Raw genomic sequence first — 23,743 nt, 5'->3', positions numbered from 1 at the left:
GAAGGATTTGACCCAACTCAGCTAAGCGTACAAGTGCTTCTTGTCTCCTCCACGTGGTCCACAGTCTCTCTATGCAGGATGCAGATCCAGCTTCTCAGGCTTAGAAACAGTCAGAAGTCACACATCTGAATTTTCGAAAGGTTCTCAACCTGTCCCATGTTGTTTGCAGCACCCGGAGAAGAACCAGCGGTTTGGGTTTTTAATGGAGGGCAGGCATTCTCTACCATATCACAAGAGGAGGCAGCAGCCCAGGTGTGATTTTTGCAATGGGAGAAATGCAGGATTATACATTGTTCCATGTTTCCTGCTGCAACTGAACTGGAGGAGGAGGAATGGACACAGCAGAAGTCAAGAAAGAGAAAAGGTGGGGAAAGGAAGGAGAAAGAAGAACCAGAACACACCAGAATCTTTGTCCAATTCAGCTTCGAGGAGGATGCAACCAGAGCCCATGAGGCACAGTTCACATCACATTTGTCTGGTCATTGGACCAACCGAACCCCATCCATTCCTCCCATCTTCACGTTTCTCCTTGGACATCCGTTGTGGGTTACTGTAGGCTTGCTTGGCAGCATCCCTTTGAAGTGGGGCTTAGTGGGGTGAGCTTGATCTCCCCCACAGGCAGAACAGTCCCAAGCAGACACGGGGCAAGTCATCCGAGGCCAAGCTGAGGAGAGGGGCATCTCTTTAAAGGGTCCACAAATACACAAGCACACGCACTATGGGACACAGAAGTATCAAAGCCGTTGAGAGTCCAGAGGCAACCGAACACAAGACAGTCACTCGCATGCTGCCCCCACCCCGCACTGTTTCCGTGACTGACTGACACCTGAATTCTTTTTTTTTTTTAACCGAGGTAGTTGGCTAGAAACTGGGGGGGGGGGGGGATTCCCCCCCCCTTGCTTTTTTTTTTTCGGGAAGCCCCACCCTCCCTCCCCTCCCCCCCCCCCCCCGCTGCCACCCCACCCCACAAAAGGAAAAAGCCATTCCGTTCCCTGACACGCCTGGCTCAAGATGAAGCCTTTGGTGGAAGTGGGGAACATGCAGCCTTTTCCATCTTCCAAAACACACCAATTATTGCACTTCAAAAAAAAAAAAAAAAACTGAAAGACTTGTGGGTGAGTCCTTCCCGCATTTCCAACAGCCCCCTATTTCTGCCCACCCCCTCCCACCCACGCCCCCTGCAATGGCTTCTGTTCAACTTAAAAAAGAAAAGAACACAGGAGGGGGAAACACTATGCTAGCATTCTACATTAATTTCGGAACAGGGTAAAAAAAGGAGTTCCCATCTTTTCTTTACATGAGGTTCTCTCGGAGCTGGAAACAAGCCAAGCATGTCTAAGTCAAGCTGGCTTTATACCGTCTTTGCCCTTCCTGTACCCCCACCCCACAATTACCTTACGTGCCTATGGAACGGAGGTGGGGCAGACACACTGGGAATCTTGCCATGTTCTAGAAACCTCTCAGCCCAACTGGTGAGGAAAGCATCTCGTACTCAAAATGTCCAGCAAAGGGAGTGGGGAGAGAGAGAGGGAGAGAGAGAAAGGGAAGGCTGTGCGCTTGTGTTGGGAACAGATGTTGAACAAGGCAAAGAACTGGAAAGACGCACACAACTTTGGAGGCCTGTGAAAGTTCAGACAACCCACCCGTACCTGGACAAGCTCCAGCCAGCCAGCTTTGGGCTATCCAAAAAGCATCTGGGGAGAAAGAGATGGGGGAGGGAGGAAAGGGGAGCAAGGAGGGGAAACTGGGTCAGTGGCAAACTCCCAACAGGCTGCGTGTGTGAGAGGGGGATGCTCCCCAGCTTCCCAAGGCAGTTCAAGCTGAGCTGGAGGCCAAGAGCGCTGGAGATCGTTTCGCCAGGTGGATTTCTTCCAGCCATGGAACAGTGCCGCCCCTTTCCCCCCACGGGTCTTTTCCCAAAGTCTTAACTTGAAACTGGGAAGTCAAAGGGAAGCTATCAGGGACGAGACTGAAGGGCAGAGGGAACTGGGCAGGGAGAAAAAGCCCCTCTTCCCAGATCTGAGTAAGCACCAAGGTATTCAAGCTTTTCCACTCGGAGGTTCTGGTGTGCCCCCTGCAGTCAGCAGGCAGAAGCCAAGCCGTTCTTGTATACGCGGGGCACTTTCCTTTTGGGCCCGCCGTCCTCCTCCTCCTCCTCCTCCTCCTCCTCCTCCTCCTCAGAGGATGAGCTGTCCAGTGTTAAGTCCACCACGTCAGCAGGAGCCTTGCCGTTTTCCACACTGGGGGTTGAGGGTAACGCCCCATTGATGTCAGAGGTTCCCCCTAGAAAGGCGTGATGAGAGCAGGGAGAGAGGGACAGACGGGAGGAATAAAAAGATAAGCAAGGGGTGGAAAAGTGAAAGACTGGCGTTCTCAAATCCATCCACGCCTGACACTCTTTGTGGGTCAACTTGATTTCAGACTGTCAGGTGCAGCCTGAGGCACTTTCAATTTATAAAGCCGACTGGGGAACACTGGGAGTTGTGGGGCTTCTTCTAGCTACACACATGAATAGGACCACACCTTTAAGTTAATAAAAATGTTTGAGAATTTATTATTATTACTGCTAATATTATTATTATGGACTAAGAGTACTTTCGAAACATTACTGGCATATGCCCAAGCTAGCAACAGGACTCGCAGTTTGCAGACCCTGTTTGAAGTGAGTTGCTGGAACATGTTCGACTGGAATTCTCCCCATCCCCATCCTAGAAGAGTCTGCAAGCAACCTAAAAGAAAGAAGGGCTGTGGCTCACCCCATGCAATGGGAGAGCCTTGGGGTCCTGCCAAAGCCCATCTTCCCCCGGAGCAACATCACATCAGGAGGTGTCACGGGAAATCCCCAGGCTCTGGAATCTACTGGAGGACTGATTCGCTAAGCCTGGCCTCTGAATTCCAGCTTCCCCACCACACAGGAAGTGATGCAAAGCCGTGCTCTCCCCATCCCATCGCCCCTGCATTGGCTGAGCAGCAACAGAGGCTCTGCCCGTTCGCCACCTCTGACACGGCGGCTTGCAAGCCTGGCCAGATGCTGCAGGCCCAAGGCAGGGAGGAACATCGGTGAAGCCCTTCCCTGCACTGTGGTTCACGGGCGAAGCAGAAAGGGGACAGACGGCTCTCGATCTGTCCCAACTCACCTAGGAGCATGCCAGTGAGCTGATCCCTCATCTTTACAAGAGGGACCACGGTGGGGGGTCCAAGCTAGAGAGGGCCAGTGAGGAATCCTTCCGGTGGCCTGGAGAGCCACCACCCACCCCTGGCCCAGGTGGGCTGGGGTCGGGCTTAGAGCAGGGCAAGTGCCTGTGCCTTTCTGCATGCTCAGACTCACCTGTGGCAGATCCACTGCCGACTAATATTGGACACTGCGGGCTGTAACTTCTCTCTTTCTCCGCTTTGATGGGACACCAAGAGCCGTCCACCAGGTATTCAATCTCATCAGCATCCTCGCATTCTGTCAAGATCTTTGACAGGAGCCTGGAGAGAGAACAAATGGCAGCTTTCTGAGTTTGCGAATGGCTGCTCCTCGTGGCGGGTTTGAGAAGCACACGAGCGCATGTCGCTGCTCGGGTCAGTGAATGGGCAGCCACTCTTGTGGGTCTCAGCTTCGCCCGCGCAAGCCAGCAAGTTCACCTTGAGGCAGCGGCGGCTGCAGGGGATGCTTCCTCCATGTGCCCAGCCACCCAGGCCTGCGCTCGAGTTGTGCCAAGCTTGCCCGCCTCCCTCTGAAATCCAGGCAGGCAGAGATCCCCAACCCTGAGTGTCACCCTCGGCAAAGTCTCGCTTGCCAGTCCTGCATATATCGCACCCTGGGATATAGGTCCTGAGGGTGTTCCGCAGTCCTGTTCAGCAATCCTGAGTTCAGGCCTTCCAGGAGAGAGCCTGCACGTCAGGTCAGGGAGAATCACTTAAGCAGCAGGCCGTTTCTGCGGTGACACCTTGGGGAAGGAGTGCCCTTCCCAGGCAGGTTCATCTGGCACCTGCCCTGCAGTCTTCCACACCAGCCGAAAGCATTCTTTTCTTCGGTTTTGTTTTAAAATGTCTTGTTTATTTTAGATCTTTTCATTCTGCTGTTTTAACACTGCTTCTATTCCACTTTACAGGCTTTATGGTACGGTTCATCATACTGTATTTTAGGGTTTTCTTGTGTGGGAACTGCCCAGAGAAGTGTGGAAATGAGAACAAAGAAATCCACACTGCCTGCTCAAGGGCATAATAATAGAGGAGTTAATGCTACCAAAGATGGCACTGTTTCCTTGGCAATAAGAACCTTTGTGTTGTGGAAAGGCTTTTTTCCCTAAAGAAAAGAGATAAAATGAATGCGTGAAACCATGGGTGGGCAACCCTCCACTGCCCCATCACCTGCCTACCTCACATTGCCCTACACCAGAAGATGGACATGCGAGGTAAAGGGCCACCCTTGGATACGGGGCTGGAGCAACTCCTCTGTGAAGACAGGGTGCAACATGTGGACAGGGAGGTGTTCTTCTCTCTCATAATCCTAGAACCCAGCGGGGTCACCCCCAGGAAGCCAAGGGGTGGGAGACTCAGGACAGATCAGAGGAAGGACTTCTTCACACAGCGCAGGGCCGAAATGGTGAAGTTCCTTTCGGCGAGATGCAGCGAGGACCACCCCTTTGGCCACCTTTAAAAGGGGGCTGCCCAAGTGGTTCCTAGTCCAGTGGCAGAGGCAGTGTGCTTCTGTATGAAGGCTGCTGGGGAACTCGGGTGGCAGGGCGATGTTTGTAAGATCCCTGGGAGCAGCAGGTTGGCCACAGGGTAAGCAGAAGCCAGATGAGGGGGACCTGCTCCGATCCAGCACGGCACTTGTTAAGTTCACACAGCTCTCCTGAGGCTCAGCCCCAGAGGTGCAGCCTCAACATGAAGCTGCTGCCTGCAGGGCAGGCCAGGAAGACCCGCGGAGAGGCTTCTGCTCAGGGCTTGACTCACCCGTCAATCATAAGCTGGTCGTAAGTGGCCGGTTTGTCACACACTGGACACATCCACGTGGGCTTCTTCTCGTTCATCTGCAGGTAGAAGACAGCATCGAAGCACTGCAGGTGGGCACAGGTCTCAGCCCGACATGGCACCGACAGACGCATTTTCACCAGCTGGGGAAGAAAGAGAATTCATGGGGGTTGGGCTAGGTCGGCGATAACACGGCTATGGGCTTCTTTGCACTGGTAGCCTCCCACCCTGGCAACTGGCTGCACTCTGCATGGGGCTGCCACTGAAGACAGCGGAGACCTTTGTTTGGTGCAGAGCTGAGCAGCGAGGCTGGTCACTGGGTCTGGCCGTGATGACTCAGTCCTGCTGGCTGCTGGTCGACCTTGCAGCCTTTTCAGTTTCAAAGCAATGCTGCATCACTGAAGCCCTAAGCACCCCAGGCACAGCCTTCCCTTGGGGCGCTGTGGAATGCCCTTCCCAGGGATATCCATCCAGCACCCCCACTGAACATGTTTAGACACCATACTAAAAGTTTCCTTATTAGGCAGGCATCTAAACTTTGACCTGCTACTTTAATTTTATACTGAGCTACTCAAAGATTGTGCTGCAATTATTATAAATGCCAAATTATTACTTTTATTTATTTCATTTTGGTTATTCTGCTGTGGTGGATGTTGTCTGATTTTAAGACTTTCTTCCTTTTTCTACTTTTTATTAATTAAACAAACAATACAATCAATATAATAGTAATAAACATAATTAAACAAACAATACAAAATACTGCTAGCTCTACCAGGACCAACAAATCATACTCAACAATGTAAAATCATGTATTCATTCCAGCTGCTCCACTCCCACTTCCCTTCCAGAACTGCATTGACTCTTGTGATGGTTCACATCCCTTTCCTTTTATTAAGGCATATTCAAAAAACAGTCTCCAAATATTTTCAAAATTATTTTTACTCATCAAACCTTTTTTCCACTTACTATTGCAAGTTATCATTAATAACTATATTCCAAACTTCTTTTTCCAGTCATCAATTTGATAATCACCTTTTACTTCTCAATTCCTTGCTATTTTTAATCTTACTGCTGTTAATAAATGTGCCATCAATTCTTAATATTTTCTCCCACTTGTTTTCTAAATAATGACGATAATACTGTTCCAGGGTCTGCTTCAATGTTTATATTCAATATTTTTCTGATTTCTTTAAAAACCACTTTCCTAAATTCATTTATGTATTTGCACTTGATTTTAAGACTGTCAGCTGGCAAGCAAATGCAATTAGCACTAGCTGCCGACAGGGGGAGCCAGAATCCAGGCTGCTGAGGAACAGAAGTTGGGGCAGGGATGTTGCTGCACTTGTGTCCCATGGGTGGGATCCTGCAGAGACAGAATGTGCTGCAAGAGAGACCCTTGGCTCTTCTGATGTCCTGGGGCTGCGGAATGGTCCAGCGGCAGAGTCTAGGGCAGCTCTTGGCATTTGCTTTCTGTAGGCACAGGGAGCCAGGGAGTTGAGCTTCAGGTGTTTGGGGCTCCTGAGGCTAGCATACCTGCCCAGCCAGAGGCAGTGGATGCCAGGTGCAGAAGTCTGCAACATATTGAGCTCTGCCCACCCCTGGCACCAGACAAGGACAGCCTCCTGGTGGGCTCTGCAAGTGGGTTCTGTCTGCCAGGAAGGGGCTCATAGCACACGCGTACCAAGAGGCAGCATGGGGCACAAATACAATCATTTTACAAACAAAACCCCAGAAGAGAGATGGGATGACAGAGGGATTGGAAGCAAATGTGAGGACTACGAAATCTTTCATTTTTGCAACCTGAAAATGTGTTTTGGCACCATTTCAGAAGGCAGATAAAAAGCTTCCAGCCACGGTGATGGGGCGGTGCTGGGTCAGGGTGAACCCACCTCACTGAGTGATCTTCCCTGTTCTCGGAAGCTGGCAAGCCTGTAGGCCAGCTTGGCAGTGGGGGAGAAAACAGTCCAAGGACTTTGACTCCACTTGGCAGGTCAGGCCAGGTCACGATGGAAGGTGGGTGCAAGGCTTGAAAACGCAGAAAGCAACTGGCCATCTGGAATGCCACCTGATGTTGAGCAGGGCCGCATCACCTCGAGGCCTGTGAGGAGTCCTCTGCTTGCGGCGAGGACCCTCCTGCCTGCTTTCAATGCTGGACGCGGCACTTACCGGGCATATGAGAGACACCCTCACACCAGTGGTGGCGATTTCGCTCTCTGGATCCAGGCGCAACTTCTCTTTGACTGCAGTTTGGGAAGGAGAGGGAAATCAGGGGGATGCTTGGTCAGCAACATTCCCCACTCCCAAAGCAGCTGCCCCAGTATCACCCCAGCCTCCCAGTTAAAGTCGGGGAAGACTTCACCACACCCGCCCCCTTGTGTCCCTTCGTGGGCTTTGTGGAACTGCCCCAGATCTTCCTGGGCCTTTTCCTATGTCCAGGCGCATCTCTCTGCCCACTCACTGGGAGAAAATGAGTGCACTGGGGCCAAGGGTGGGCACTGCCAGCTGGGCTCTAGAGCAACGCTATTTTCTCCAGGGTGCTTTTCGAGCTGACCAAGCGGCTGCTCCAGCCGTTCTGCCACTCCATTCCTGTTGCTGCACCATCGACCACCATGCATCTTGGTAATGCCAGTGAGGCAAAGCCAAATGCCAGCAAACCAGGAGATACATGGGGCAAACAGATCGGATCTCCGGAAACAGTACTTCCCTCCCCGTGTATATCTTAACCCACCCTGGGTGGTGGGGAACAAACCCTACGGAAGGAGACTCTCTCAGCTGAGCCTTGCTCAAAAGTTTCTCCTGGAGCCTAAGCCATCCTTCCCTTGCTGTCCTTATGCTGCTGCCATGATGGCATGGCTCCCTTGCAGCCCCGCCAAGGCCCACTGGGCTGAGGCAGACGCGCAGTGGGGGAAACCAGGCTCACCGAGCGCCTTGCACAGCTCAGGGTGCTTGATGCCAATCGTTTTCAACCTCTGCAGCAGCTCCGCCGACGTCATCTGTCGCACAAGGAAGAGGCCCACGGAATAACTCTGAGCAGAGGCAGGGGGTGGGGGGACAAAAGGCACACAGAGCATTCTTTAATATTTGCCTAAACATGGACTTTCCAGGTCAGGGGTCCCCAAGACAGAATCCGGACATTTGAGGAACTGCTTTGGATGAAACCAAAAAGGGCTTCCCTGGAGGCTGGAGCCAATCACACGAGGGGGGGGGGGGGACTGGGTAGCCAAAAGGGAGGGTAGGGTGAAATAGTGAGGCTGGAGGCTAGGAAGGGGAATAGGGAGGCAGGGGGTAGCAGGCAGAGAAAGGGAAAGGCTAGAGGAAGGGTGTGGAGAGAAAATTTTGTGGGGCAGCTGAAAACTAGGAAGCAGTGGGGCTGAAAATTTGCCCCTGGCTCTGAAGTTTGCATCCCTGCTTTGGACACCTAGTTCTGGTGTGATGTGAAGGGCCAGCTGGTGAGAGTAGGGCAAGCCCTCCAATGGGGCAGTTCCTCTCTCCTGACACCTGGCCAAGGGGTCAAGGCTGGGCAAGGCAACAGCCATCCCCCCTTCCCTTCGCTGGCTCCTCGCATCTCTTCAGAAACATTCCCACTCTGCTGGCTGGCCTGGGAACCTGTGAGCAGCAGCTTGGAGGAGTTTTCCAAGGCCTGCGACTCTCCCTGGGTTACCCAAGGTGGGGTCCCTCTTCTCCTGCCTGCCCACCCACACCTGCTCCGCACCTTTCCATAATTGCCCCAAATGACAGTGATGCGGTTGGTTGCAGAAGACAGGTACATGAGATGTGTGAGGTTGATTGGACGACAAGGCCTCTTGGGCTCCACGCCTGGCTTGTTTGAGGGATAATAGCCCTAGAAAGAGAGAGTGGGGAGGTGTTCATGGCATTTCCATGAAACTAGCAGGCAGAGGTCTCTGGGAGGGTCACAATACAAACCTGTAAAGCCAAGAAATACTAAAATATAATATGCACATACTAAAATATAATATGCAAACTTCACATTTAAAACAAAGTGAAGCTAAAGCAAAAACCAGGGTAAAGGCCAAGCAGTTTATCCAAAAGCCAGAAATGTATTAGCAAAGGTTTTTGTTTTTTTAGAACTGGAGGACTAAAGCCCCTGGGAGAATAGAAAGGTACCAAGAATAGTATAGCGTAGGTGCTGGCCAAACATCTCTAGAGCGCACCCAGAGGAGAACCTCTGAAGACAATCTTGGGGTCCTGACAGGTATATATGGAGGGAGATGACCCTTCAGGTACCTGGAGCAAGCCACGTAGGGCTTTCTGGGTTAACACTGGTACTTTTGGTCCCAGAAACAGATGACATGCCAGGGCACTGAAACACAGATGTAACAGGCTTGTATTGGCCACTCCCTGCAGAACCCCTCCCTGCCCTATTTTGGACCAGCTGAGCTTCTGGGCCACTTTCTTGATTCCGATGCTTCGCAGGCGAGAATGTAACACTGCATGGGCAACTGCCGATCTTCCCCCCCATCAGCAAGTTCAGCAGCTGCAGCTCCTCTCCAGGAGTGGACCACGATAAGGTCAGTGGGCCTCCCTGCCACAGACTGACCACTCTCAAGGGCAGTGGAGGAAAGGGGCAACAGGATCCTTCAACTGCAAAGTGGGTTCTAGGACAGAAGAGAGGCGCCTGGCACAGACACCTCCTGCCTCCTTCCTGGGAGAAAAAGGACCCGCGAAGGAAGAATTCTCTCCAGCCACACTGTACCTTCTTGAACACAGAGAGGAATGTTAGGCTGGGATGCTCAGGGACACCAGGAAAGGCCCAACCAGCAGCACCCTGAAGCCAGTAGTGTCTATCGCTGGTGGGCCAAGGTTCAGAGCAAATGTTCGGGTTGACTTACCGGGACAGAACAGTAACTATGATTCACTTTTACGGCAATGTTTGGAGGGTACTGGTCTTCCTGAGGGCAACTGGTGTCTGTGTAGCAGATTCTGGAGAGATGAAACAAACATGGAGGAAATGGTCCTCCATTCAGCCTTCCCCATCCATGCACTGAACCTTTGACTGGATGGGAAGGACTGCAGTGCTCTGCCTCAGCCAGGCAGCTCCTGCAACTCTGTGCCCCTGTGCCTGGGAGAACTGGCACGCTGGAGCAACCTTGCAAGCCCAGAGGACAGTGCACATCTCCAACTCCACCCAGATGGGACCCTCATGGACAACAGCTCTGTGGCCACCAGAGGTGGATGGGGGTGGTGGAGGAGCCTGGAGCAGTGGGGCTCCCCATAAATTCACCCGCCCACTTCTGTGGGGGAAAGCGAGGGGGCCACATGTCCACCAGCATGAGCGAGGAGAGGGCAAGCCACTCTATGTGCCCCACCTGCAGCCAGGTGAAGAGAAGCACTCCTGCCCCCATCTGCAGGGCATCTCCATGCCGCTGGCCCCACGCCCCACATCCAGGGGCAACTGCTGCATCAACCACCAGCTGAAGGAGCCCTTCCCGGCCTCCAGCCAGGGACGCGGGGAACCGTTCTGCAGCAAAGCTCTCAGCCCCAGGGAACTGAGGCTCTCAGCCCCCACCATTGCTTTGGTCTCATTGCCCTCCAGCCAACTCCATGACCTCTAGAGTCATTAAAGCCCCTTTGTTGCAGGGGCTTTAATTACGACACCCCCAGCTGTTCAGGCTTACCTGAGGACAACCTGGACTGATCGCACACCTGGCTGCAGCTCCCTGCCAAATGAAAACGAGGAAAGAAAAGCCCACAGGTGAAGTGTTCTCTTTTAAGTGGGGTGGGAAGAGACTTTTACCACAAGCCACAACCTACAAGCAACTGCTACATTTTGCAGTGAACTCTAAAAAGAAATAATGGTTTTGCTGGCCTGGTTAGACCACAAAGGCAAAGTAGTCTTATTCTGCAGTAAGTAATGATAGGTGAGAGAGAAGCTTCCTGGGGTCTCCCCAGCCATAAGGACTGGTTTCCCATCAGCAGAGTCCTGGCCATCGCTCAACTGCAGTGGGTTAGTTGTATAGCACCCCAAACAACAAATGCTTGGTGGACATGTTTGCAGCAAAGAGGCGTCACCCTCACAGAAATGCCAGGAGGGCCAGTGTGAGCTACTGCCCTCCCACCCCAGACTTTATCCCACCAGATTGGAGAAAATCTAACCTGACGGTAAAAATCCAGCCCAAGAGACATGCGCCTTCAGATAAAGAGAAGCTAGCAAGGTAGCACAGGACTGGTTGGGTAGGAGCCATAAACTGTTTCCACAAGCACACATTCAGGTGTGTATACATCAGGGAATATAATACAAAACTCTTCAAAGTCAGAAGTGCACTAAGGCAAGCAATGAACACACCCATTTTACAGATGAAGAACACATGGGCTGAAATGTATGTCCCCCATTAGGATGGACTTTTAGGACGGCCATGCAAACCTGCTCTGATTATGGTTTACTGGACTGTAATGGTTTGGGGCTGTTGTAGTATTTTTAGTACTCTCTAGATCAGATGCTGAGGGGAATGCTGTCATTCGATGTTTAATGAAATGTATACTGGTTTGTTTGTTTATTTATTATGCTGCCCCTCAGCCAAAAAGGTTCTTGGAGCAGCTTACACACAATTGATTTAACAATGTGGCCCCAGCCTGCAAACTTACAATCTGTAAGGACACATCACCATGAGGAAAAGGAACAGAGAGGGCAAAAGAAGAATTGCGTCTTTCAACAGGACAAGTGGAATTACCCCATTTTCCTGCTCCTCTCCTCCTGCTCAGCCTGTACTAGAGAATTTTACTGTGATGAGCTGTTTTGGTGGGATTATAGCCCTAGAAGGTGGTGGTATCATCATCATCATCATCTGCACAAGGCAGACTTGTGGAAGAGGCAATTACTTTTTAACAAGGAAAAGCTTTCTCTGTAGCTTGTCAAAACTACTGAGTGTCAAGGCTTGTGAATGTTCTGCATGACATCCAGAAGTCTACCAGGACCTGAACAACTTTCCACCCACCCTGGGTTAGGAACAGCAAGGAAGCCTCATGGAATACCTGGAATTTCTGATCAGCTCCACTTGCCTTGGCGTTAGGGCAAAGACGCAGGGGCTCTCCTGGAGCTTTTCATTGTTCTGCGGAACTGGAGGCAAGCAGCAAAAAGGAAGATCAGACAGGAATGCAACAGGAAAGCCAGCCATTGCTCCAAAAGGCTGTTTTCGGTGCAAGAGCCAGAATGCCATGCGCTCCTTGCTGAAGACAATGGCAGAAGTGCCAGACCTATGAAGCTTGGCTGGCTGGACATTGTTACCTGGAGGAAGCAGAGCACTGGCAGGAGCCCCTTGCAATCTTGGAGGGATGGTGGCTGGCTGGAATGTTATTTTAGTTTTGTATGCTTTTCAGGTACACATAGAAGATTTGATAGAAGAGCAGAAGAAGATGAGTACATATGCCACCAAAGACTATTCAAACTGAAGAGCATTCATAGAGCAATACCAGCCAAAGTTGTACATGAACCACAAAAGTGATCAGCCTCTTGAAAAGAAAATTTTGTCACAGCAGCCCGCAATTTCGTACTGACTGTAGATGACAGAAAGCTCCCAGCACTCTTGCCACCACCATGAAAGCACAGGTTACTGGTTTCTTAGCTGGCTAGTGCCCCCCCGCCCCAACACACACACACACACACACACACACACACACACCCCAAAGCAGCATGGCAATAGAGGGATCCTTTTTCCCCCATGGACCTACTTAGTCAGTGACCAAACAGGTTGTTAAATGCAAGACTGAGATAAACCCAGCAGGCAAATTAAGTATTCCAAACAATACTTTATTGTTCTTTGTTTTATTTTAAAAGGAAGACATCCCCTGGTATTACATGTACAAGAAGCAGACCAAGCTGTACTGTGACCCTTTCCCCTTGAAATTATATTTTTCTACATCCTGGGTCAGTTCAGCCTCTCCCATGGGGAGGCATTCAAATGCGCTCACACTTTCCCCCACAGTCCATGTAATTCTTCCCCTTTGCCTGCTCAGTACATTCAAATCCGATTATGGTCTTCATTGTGCTGCAACTCCGCCAAACAGAAGGTAGCAGAAAGATCGGTCACAGAACAGGAAAATGACAACAAAGTTTCGTTGCACCTTCAAAGACTGATCAATGTAAAGCAGAGGAGACTTTTATGGGCCAAGGCCTGGCACACGAAATAATAAAACGGCTCTCCTTTAAACAGGTGTGCAACTGGCTATGGCTCACGGAACGTTCAGTCCCACAACATCCGTGCCTTAAAATGACCTGGCAGTGCTCTGGCACACCTCCGTCCCAGAGCAGCGACTAAGAAGAACAGTTGGATCCACACCAACTCTTTTATTCTTCTTGTTTGCAAGCTGGACAACTCCATGTTTTGTTGGTTGAAGGGAGACAGAGAAGCCAAGAGAGAAACAGTGTCTTTTCTCCCAATAAGCAGAGAAGCCTTTATTGAAGGACTCCCCCGGCTGCCATGGGCAAACATAAATCACAGGTGTGCGAGTGAGAGAGCTGGGAGAAGGAGGACTGCATTCCTCGCCTCGCTTCTGCACGCAGTGCAGTGGGGGGGGGACTGCCCCCCCCACATTTCTGAAGGAAGGGCTGAGCTGTATCATCCCATTTCTGCCAACCTACAGCAGGCAAGTAAAAACAAAAGCAGGCCAGTAACTTTGGCAGGCTCATTTACAGGATAAATTTGAGCTGCTACACATTCAGAAAAGCTCACTGGAAACAGGTGTGACAGGTGGGCTTACCTTTAGATCTGCTTCTATCCAAACAGGCTCCAAAGCTTATATCCCTGTCCTCTGAGGAACTTCCCAAGGCGAATGCAAGGGCCAAAGTTAACATTAAGCATACATCCTGCTGCCATGGAATGGTCTGCCCGGGCTCCGGCCAGTTCTGAAACAGCCTCGTGAACCTTCAGAGCACACACACTTAGCTTGCCAAAGTCAGGCAGGGCCAGTCCCAGCGGTGGCGCAAAACCTCCCAAATTGTGTGTGTGTGGGGGGGGGGGCTGCATAAGGAGGTGAACTGTGGCAGCCTGCCAGGGGAGAGGGGTGCGCTAGGAGCTTTAAAAACAAGTGCCTCAGGGCAGAGGCAAGGGCCCACTCCTCATACAGCAGGGAGAGCTTCCAGGGACTCCCCCCCCCCACATCAAAACTCCAGTCTCACTACCTCTCTCCAGCTGCTACCAAGCAGGGAGGTAGGCAAGCCTCAAAAGCCTCCGCCATCCATTCTTTCTCCTCTTCCCAAAAACCATGTTGAGAACTCCAAGGAGCAGTTCCCTGCCCTGCCCAAAATCCACATCATCAACAGCATTTCCCAGCCTTGGGGTCTCCGGATACCCTGAGCAACAACTCTCAGCACCCCCCATCCACCAGGGATCTGCATCCCAAGGCATCTGGGAGGGCACCGCTAATGCCTAAGTGTGGGGCCCGCTTTTCCGCTCCTGGTCCCCATTTTGTAAGATAAGGAGGAAGAGGAAGAGGAAGCAGGCATGTATGCAACACACCCAGACCAATCCAGGTGCCTGTAAAGAGGGGGCAGTCCTGTAGAGGCTTCACTTGCGCAAGATTTCACAGTTTCAGCAGACAACAAGTTAAGCAGGAATCCGCAGCCTGATGTGGCAGCTGAAAAGGCAAAGGCAATTCTAGGCCATGACTGTGAAAGGCAACATGCCCGGAAGTGACCTCTTGCACTAGGTGCTTCCTTCCCTGACCTGTGTTATGCACCCATGTTTAACTTTTGTAACAGTGGCTTGGAGGAACTGCCAAGCCTTCTGAAGGGGTTTAAGCCCCTTTGTTTTAACCTGCCCCTGCACTTTGGAGAAATATCCTCTCCTGAAAAGCAATGCGACTGTGCTGGCCTTCCTTGCTAATGTGCCACCCAATCTGGTAGCGCAGCACCCACTGTTAGCCCAACACTGACTGCTTGTCCTGGGCCCGGTCAAGGCACCTAGGAGGGCCTCTTCTCCTCCGGGAAGGTGCAAGAGTTCTGGAGCAGAGTCACCTTGGGCCTTGGGGACACGGAGCCTCTCTTTCCAGACTGGGGGAAAACGGTATGTTCCTAGCCCTGAACTGCACGGTGGGCCTTGCACTGTCCCCACAGCCCTTCTCCGAGTTTGCCCATTTTAGGTTTTCTATTTATTTTCTGTACTTGTTTTATTCATATCCCACCAATTTTCCTTGAAGGCTCTCAGGGCCATACTCTCAAGATCAGACCTGGGCATTGAACGGCCCGCAGGCCACATCCGGCCGATGGCTGACCCTGACTGGCCCGCATGAGGTCACTGGCAAATTAAAAGTCAATACAAATATATATCGTCGTACTATAGATGCAAGCAATATAACTGCACTGCTTTTATTTTGAAGGATCTGCTAAATTAACGTTTTTTCGCGCCTACTTTCTGTACTTTGCAGAAGGATTATGCACTGATTTGTTTGTTGGTTAGCTTAAGCCCATGAAGATGTCAAATAACACCAAAAAAAGAAAGATCGATTTGGAATGTAGAGTTTTTAAGAAGGTATAGACTTCCAAGCATTTCTTTACTGAAATCAAAGGCAAAGCTGTGTGCCTAGTTTGTGGAGAACAGATTGTAGTGCTGAAGGATTATAATCTGAATCGACATTATGAGACCAAACATGCGGAGAAGTACAAACATTTGACTGATGCAAAGTGGACACAGACATCTGAAGCTTTGCTAGCTAAGCTGCAAAAGCAGCAAGGATTTTTTTTACCAAAGATCACACATCAAGGGACGCAGCAGTCAAGATGAGCTTTCTAATAGCCTACAAAATCACCAAAAAAAGTAAGCCATTCTCTGATGGGGAGTTTGTCAAAGAATGCCTGGTGGACTCTGCAGCGCTTCTATGCCCGGAGAAAAAAGAAGTGTTCGTTAACGTGCCCCCTTCCAGGCAAACCGTAATGAGGAGGGTGGAGAGTATCGCAGAAAATCTGGAGCTTCAGCTGCAAAACAAAGTGGACAATTTTGACGTTTTCTCCTTGGTTCTGGACGAGAGCTGTGATGTCCATGACACAGCCCAGTTACTCATCTTTGTACGTGGATTAACTAAAAACTTTGAGATGACGGAGGAGCTGGCAGCTATGCGGCCGATGAAAGGGACCACGACAGAGAGTGATTTGTTCACAGAGGTAAATACTTGCATGAACAAGCTGGGACTAAAATGGGAGAATTTGGTTGGTGTTACAACTGATGGCTGTCCAAATTTGACAGGGAAAAATGTCGGACTTTTGAAGCGGATGCAAGATAAAGTGACTGAAATAAACCCAGAACAGAAACTGATACTGTTGCATTGTATTATACATCAGGAAGTGTCCTGCAAGTCAGTGCTAAAAATCAACCAGGTGATTGATGTAACTAAAGTTGTTAACTTCATCAGGGCAAGAGCACTTAATCACAGACAGTTTGTCGTCTTTTTGGAGGAGCATGAGAATGAACATGGTGACCTCGGTTACCAGACAGCTGTCAGATGGCTCAGCCTGGGCAAGGTGCTTAAAAGAGTATGGGATCTGAGAGCAGAGATTCAAGCATTTTGTGAGAAGAAAGGCAAGGGGCATCACCGAGCTCTCAGATGCAGACTGGATGGCAGACCTTGCTTTTGCTGTTGATGTGAATGCACTGATGAATGAACTAAATACCAAGCTGCAAGGCAAAGGCCTCTTTGCACATGCAATGTACAGCCTGGTGACAGCTTTTATGAGAAAGCTCAAGTTTCTTTCAAGCCAGTTGGAGGGCAACATTCTTGCCCACATGCCCACACTGAAGGAAGTCACACCATCAGCTGATCACCTCCACAGCTCCTCATCCATGCTGGGGGCACTGCGTGCTGAATTTTCAAGACGATTTGAAGACTTCCAAACAGCTGAGAATGAAATGCACATGATTTCCTCTCCCTTCAGCTGCAGTGTGAATACTGCACCCAGCGATGTCCAGCTTGAACTCATTGATCTGCAGTCTGATAAACTGCTGGCAGAGCACTTTAAGTCAGTATCGCTGCTGACTTTTTATTCTTCTCTCAAAGAGGAGAGCTTTCCAAACCTAAGGAGGCATGCTCAGAAGATGTTGGTTCTCTTTGGATCCACTTACATATGTGAACAAACATTCTCAGTGATGAAGTTCAACAAATCCAGATACAGATCCTCTCTAAGTGACAATCACTTGAGTGCTGTTCTTCGCATATCCAACACAGATATTCAACCTGACTTCAGTGCACTTGTTGAAGGCCAAAACAGACTAGATTTCTCTCACTGAACAACAACAACAACAAAAAAGAACTGAGGTAATGCAAGCAAACAAAGCTGGGTGCATTTATAGGGAATCCAAAGGCAACTTGGATTGTTGAGTTTTCTGTTTCTCTGTTCTAATTCATAAGGTCTGTACCTTACTATGTTAAGCGCTGGAAGATTACATATGTTGTAAATCTGCGCTATATATAAGTAAAATTGAATTGAATTTATTGCTTTTCATGTAATGTTAATGTTTTTGTGAATATTCATTAAATAGTGTTGTTCTGTGCTCCACATTTTCATTGTATCATTGTAATGTTTCATTTACTGTTTTTATAGAGATATATATTGAGCAGAGCTGTAAGTGTATTGGTCCGGCCCTTAACAACTGTCAGAGTTTCTCATGTGGCCCCACAGGAAAATTAATTGCCCACCCTTGCTCAAGATTGTGCTCACACCAACCCTGTGAGGGTTGCTGAGTGGCCTAAACTCACCTAGTGAACTTTCCAGCCAAGTGGGGACTAGAACCCAGGTGTCCTGCACCCCCACCCATTCAGTACTCCACATACCTTGTACTACACTGGCTCCCTAATCTGCTCGACATTGAGTCCTCTTGGATGCATGCCCTCCCCCGGCATGTCCTTCCTACACTGCTGACAGCTGGAGATGAGGGCATCCCACCAGGGCCTCCACCCCACCAGGCACTATAATGCCCACTGAACCTATATCAGGGGTCTCACACTCACGGTCCGTGGGCCAACTGCAGCCCATGGGACGATATTTTGTGGCCCCCACTTGATATCAAAGTTTAGTGATAGTGCGGCCTGTGCGTTTTTCTCACACGCACCTGCGTGAGTCGTTACCCTGGGCGCAATGTTCCCTCTAAGCTGCACGGGTGGGACGGGACGGGCGGGGCACAGGGAGGGGCCCTGCGGCCTTTAAAGTGCCGGCGGTGCCCAGGCCAGCCGTGGGATGAGCGGCCCCCCACCACCGCTTGATGCAGCCCAGCCTCACCCAGACTCTACTTCCAGCGGCCCCCAGGTAAGTTGAGTTTGAGACCCCTGACCTACATTCTCCTTTAAAGCCAGGCACACCACCGGGCACCATAATGCCCACTGAACCTACATTCTCCTTTAAAGCCAGGCATGCCTGCCCCCCTGTTTTGGCTCTGCAGCATGGAAACACCTCCACATGGTGTGGCCTCTCAGTGGGGGTCTTCTCTGTGCCTCTTCTGCCTGGCGTCCAGGTGCCCTCTGGCATGAGAGAAAGCCAACATGAGGACCTAATGGAACTGTATAGTGTGTGCTCCACTTTTACTTAATCTGGATTTGTGAATCAGCAGCACCTTATATATTGCTTGTAGCAAGAATGCCATGGCAAAAGCAGTGAACGTGACAAAGAACACTTCCTGAGGACAAAGGGCTGGCTAACCTATTACTTAAAACATAGCAAGAAAAAAGATGACCGAAGAAAACGGCTAGAAATAAAACTAAAAAGGGCACGCTTTAATAGTTCTTGCAGAAATAAAGCAATATTGGCCCAGTCCTCAATTTTGTTTTCTAGCCTGCTGCATTATTTTAAAATCAGTTGAAAATGAAACAGGAAAAAAATGTGCAGGTTTTTTTTTGATAACTTTGGATTCTGGACAGGGAAGTGAGGGTAAAACTAACAAATCTCTTCCATGGGGCGCTTCAGAAAATGGATGCTGCAAATAGACATGGGCCTGCACTGCATCCCTGCTGCACAGCGGTGGGTGGGCAGGGCGACTACGTGCTCCAGCAGGAGACGCACATCAAAATCGGAGGGGTGAGTGCAGCAGCAGTTGTGAAGAAAAGGAGAAGCCACACACAAGAACCAGGAATGGACAGAAAGTCTGTGCCAGGCACCCTGAATGGCTGCTAGGTCTGGTGGCGCAGAGGACATGATGCTGTGGAGAACTGGCACACCCACTTAATCCCCCGCCTCACTGCCCCCCTTCTTGCTTGGACTAAATTTTATTTTGTTAATTAAGAGGCACCAACTCACTCAGCCGTACATTCTCGGGAAAGAGTGTAGCAGGGAGAAAAGCCAAGAGGCACCCAGCAGTGGAGGCGGCGGGGTGGTATGACCTGGCCGTGAGTGGCTTGACCTGCATATGTTGGAAAGATCTGGGGGACAGAGTGTGAACCCACCCAGAGCCAGGTCCCATGCTGGGCAGGCCCCCCAGCGACCTCCTGGTCCAAGGGGGCAATGGGGACCCAACTGGTGTGGTAGGTGGTCACAGAGTCACAAAATGGGAGGACCACTGATTCTGGTGGACCATCTTGCCACCCTACTGTTGGGAGAGGGAAGTCCAGAGGCAGGGCGTGACCAGAAGCCTGTCCAACCTCTCTGCTGAAAGTCCCACAGCAGGAGAAAGCCACCTCTGGGTTTCTGCCCAGCATGCCTTCATGCCCGCACGCCCAGGAAAGCCGGATCCACCATCAAAGGGCTTCTCCTACTGTCCACCCAAAGTTGACCTTCCTCCAACTGAGCTGATCCAAGGATCCAAAGAGGGCCCCTCTTCTCGTAGCTCAACATATCCAAGCTCCTTCCACCTTTCCCTACAGGACTTGTCTTCCATACCTCTGCCTCTGCTTTGTGGCCCTCCCTCAAACCATTCCCATTTGTCCATAACCATCTTAAAGCCTCATGCTCGGAAATGATGCCACATGATGTCCAGCCAGTGCAACACATGAAACTATTACTTGTAATAGCTTGGAAGATATAGTTCTATTACAAACATAGCCTAAAATTGCATTAGCCCTTTTTTGCTGCAGCAGCAGCATGTTACTGACTTTTCCCCTGCACCCCAAACCACCCTCACTGCCCTCCTCTGAACCCAATTCTAGTTTGCCTACATCTTCCTAAAAGTCCAACACCCGGAAGTGTGCCTGCTAGTGTACATGAGATCTGGCCGATGCTGAGTGAAAGTGCAAGTGCCACTCCCTATGACGGGTTCTATTCACACAGCCTAAAGGTTAACTTGTCCTCAGTCCAGGAAGGTGCACACATGCACAGCTCCCCCTGCTTGGCCCTACAAACCTGCATCATTTATCACAAAAGCCTATCAATAGCTATTCCCCCTGCCACTCTCCCAAAACCAGCCCTTGAACAACATGTTCTGCCGAGAAGGTGGCAACGTTTTCCTCAGAGGACAACCAAGGCTCTTGATTCCTGTCTGCAATCAAAACAGCAACACTGCCTCAGCTACAATGCCAAAGCTGCCAAGTGGGCTACAATGCACCGGCCAATCTGCACACGAACAGATTGCCTCCCCACCACCCCAGGGCTGTCAGAAAATACCAAAGAGAAATCTTGGGGCAGCTCCCATGTTCAGGGCACCTGCTCCTGTGATGCCAGTGCCATTAACTGACTGCCAAGAGCCACTGTGGGGGAGGCTGTTGGGGCCTGCAGAATGGGACGACAAAGGGAAATAACGTCAGGCAGAAAAAAATGCAGGCTGCCTCTGCTCATCAGTGTTGAACTATGATCAGCGCAAAGACCTCAGGAAGAAATGCTACAAGCCCTAGTGCAGCTCGTGCTGATGCTGAACCCAGGGGATCCCTCAGCCAGTGGGGACATCATGCCAAGGGGAAACCCACTCTAACCCACTATTACAGTCATAGGCAGAACAACTGCAGGGGACTTGCTTCTCTCCTCCTTCTCCACCACTCCTACTAACAGTCCTCTAGGACTGCAGGCTGTGCTTGCTGGGGATTGTGGGGTTGCCATCAGGTGCATACCAAAGGTGCCAGGTTGGGGAAGGCTGGAATATTCAACTACAGGCTAGCACATGCCTAGGGTTCTGCTCTGAATCAGGGAGGCCAGTGGCGCTGCTCAAGGGCGAGGGCAAAGTCAACAAATCAATGCACCCATTTTGCAAGTAAGGAGCACAGAGGGAAAGAAACAGGCAGTGTACACACAGAAGGCCCAGGCTGCTGCCCTCCTGCCCTGCTTTGTGGGTACCTGCAGGCAGCTGGTGGGCCACTGTGTGAACAGACTGCTGGACTAGAGGAACCCTCAGTCTGATCCACCTGGGCTCTCATGCCCATACAGACAAAAGTGATTAGTTGGTAACTTTCAGCTTTCTTTGCTAACTAACAAGTCGGGCACGCTCGGTACTTTGCTGCAGATCATGCAGACTCCCACCAGTTGATCCTAATCTACCTCCTGGCTCGCTCCATTTCTAAAGGGATGCCAAAAATGAAGGTTCCAGAAAACCCCTGTACAAAGGAACCAAGGTTGGTGAAATGCATAAATTCTAAAGAAATGTGTTGTTCTGTTGCAAAGCCTTGCCCAACTCTTCATGACCCCATAGACAACATTCCTCCAGATTCTCCTGTCCTCCACCATCCCCCGGAGTCCACACAACCCCACACCCACCTCCCCAGTTATCCTATCCAGCCACCTCAACCTCTGCTGTCCCCTTCTCCTTTTGCCTTCAATCATTCCCAGCATGAGGGTCTTCTCCAGGGAGTCTTTCCTTCTCATTAGGTTGCCAAAGTATTTGAGTTTCATCTTCAGGATCTGGCCTTTTAAACAGCAGTCAGGGTTGATCTCTAAGACTGACTGGTTTGATTGCCTTGCAGTCCAAGGGACTTGCAGGAGTCTCCTCCAGCACCACAGTTCAAAGGCCTCAATCCTTTGGCGCTCAGCCTTCCTTATGGTCCAGCTTTCACAGCCATACATTGCAACTGGGGAAACCATAGCTTTGACTATACGCACTTTTGTCGGCAGGCTGATGTCTTTGCTTTTTAGTATGCTGTCTAGATTTGCCATAGCTTTCTTCCCAAGGAGCAAGTGTCTTTTAATTTCTTGACTGCAGTCACCATCTGTGGTGATCTTGGAGCCCAAAAAAATAAATACTAAAGAAATGCTGTTAAATTAAATCACTCTTAGAGGAGTACAAAATATGACACGCAATACAGCTGAAAGCCTTAAACAGATAATCAGATGATAACTACCACTGAATGTCTGAAAGAGAGCCGGATTCCAAAATAAGACAATGAAAAAATGTTACCAGGTACTTTAAGAAGCATTAATAAATAAAACAAAAGGACACTTGGTGTGAAGTATTTGATGCAACGATCAAATACCAAATCATGACTGAACAACATAAAAAACAGTTATTGGGTGCTTGAAATATTGCTTGTGGGTCACACACTTGCTTCATCTGGCTCCTCAGAAGCATATTCCATGTCTCAAGGAAATGACTTAAATTTCTTCCAAAGGATCTCTCCTCAGCACACTTTGTAGTTCATTTAATAGTGTTCAGCCCCCTGAGAAGAGAGAATTCCTCAGTGGGAACCTTCCAAACAGAAACAGAATCCATTTGTGCTAAATCCTCAATTTTTATCCTAGAATTATATTTAACAAGTTTAAACAGGTGTTTGGTGGTTAGTTAAGCTTTACATAGGATACAAGAGAGACCTTTCAAGGAGGCAACTAGAGCTGAAAATAAAACCATGAAGTTCAATGGCTGTTACAAGATTAGTTTGGGTAACCGTTGAGACAGAAAGGCTGATTTGACCCATCCAGACACCAACATGGCTCTCAAAGGCCAACTCTCCATATCTACAATGGTGATTAACTACCAGAATCTATATGGCTAAGCAACAAGTTGATTAGCAAACTAATCAGAGACGGTAATGTGCATAACAACACAGAAGCAGTAGATGTAAAGGAATTTAGTCCAGTACAAAAAGAAAAAGAAAAAATCTAACAATCCACCACAAATCCAATGGTGGTACTCCTTAAAATGAGATATAAATGCAGATCCCCTTTGCATCTCATTTTAATGCAAAGTACAGATCCCCAGAGTTTTGCTTGTGTGCTCTGTTATGCATGGTGTGAATGGATTGTCCAACATAAAGTTGTCCAATATAAGCATGTTGTGTTCCATTCTCCTGGAGCCCGTCACCAATGGCATCTTTGTTTAATACTTTCAATTGCGTTTCAAGCTCTGTTTTGTATTCTTGTAGGAGTGATTTCGCATTACAAGACCCCTGGTCCCCGGGTTAAGAATGCCCTCCATGTCTGAGGCTGTCCTTAAGCTGAATTTCTATGTAAGCCAGATTGTGTATACAAAAAACATATAAAACACTTAGGAAACACTTTAGTGATCACTAAAATACCGTAAACACAATACGGTATTTTAATAATGATAATAATACAGTAATAGTAAAGTAACTACAGGTTCCAGGGGGAGAGAGAGAAAATCCAGTTGTTGAACAGCTAAAGCCTAATGCTTCCCAGTAGCTGATGGTGTCTCACCTTTCTCTGATCACACTATTATTTTCGTTTTGATTGCAACTGTTTTTCTTTTCATCAATGCATCACCTGCCCTTGCATTGGATTTGTGCTTCAGAGGCATGGTTACAAACCACACACACTACAAAGTTACGGAAGGCTCCAGATGATCTGAAACACACAGGCTTGGATATGCCGGCTTCTCATGAGCATGAAAAACTCCTGCAGTTCTGCCCCAGTCATGGAACTAGTCGCCACTTCACTTTTTTCCCCTCCTCCTTTCTCACCCCTCCTCGGAGC

The 23,743-nt window shown here is 49.7% G+C and overlaps 1 protein-coding gene across 2 annotated transcripts in view; it reads right to left on the bottom strand.

The window, feature by feature from the left end:
- Window positions 1-1,158: 1,158 nt before the first annotated feature.
- The window catches only part of PIAS4 (protein inhibitor of activated STAT 4), a 35,613-nt gene continuing 13,028 nt past the window's right edge, over window positions 1,159-23,743 (bottom strand). For both annotated transcript variants that reach the window (XM_044419053.1, XM_044419054.1), the window contains exons 3-11: window positions 11,956-12,040; window positions 10,602-10,643; window positions 9,816-9,906; window positions 8,678-8,806; window positions 7,886-7,991; window positions 7,132-7,205; window positions 4,948-5,108; window positions 3,329-3,474; window positions 1,159-2,283 (exon numbers count right to left, since the gene is read on the bottom strand). In XM_044419053.1, coding sequence (XP_044274988.1) covers window positions 2,081-2,283; window positions 3,329-3,474; window positions 4,948-5,108; window positions 7,132-7,205; window positions 7,886-7,991; window positions 8,678-8,806; window positions 9,816-9,906; window positions 10,602-10,643; window positions 11,956-12,040 — 1,037 coding nt within the window. In that variant the 3' untranslated portion in view covers window positions 1,159-2,080. The remainder of the gene's footprint in view (window positions 2,284-3,328; window positions 3,475-4,947; window positions 5,109-7,131; window positions 7,206-7,885; window positions 7,992-8,677; window positions 8,807-9,815; window positions 9,907-10,601; window positions 10,644-11,955; window positions 12,041-23,743) is intronic.

Source organism: Varanus komodoensis, unplaced genomic scaffold (assembly GCF_004798865.1).
Source record: "Varanus komodoensis strain SLA01 unplaced genomic scaffold, ASM479886v1 scaffold99, whole genome shotgun sequence".
Taxonomy (NCBI): domain Eukaryota; kingdom Metazoa; phylum Chordata; class Lepidosauria; order Squamata; family Varanidae; genus Varanus; species Varanus komodoensis.
This window is presented reverse-complemented; position numbering and strand designations above follow the sequence as displayed.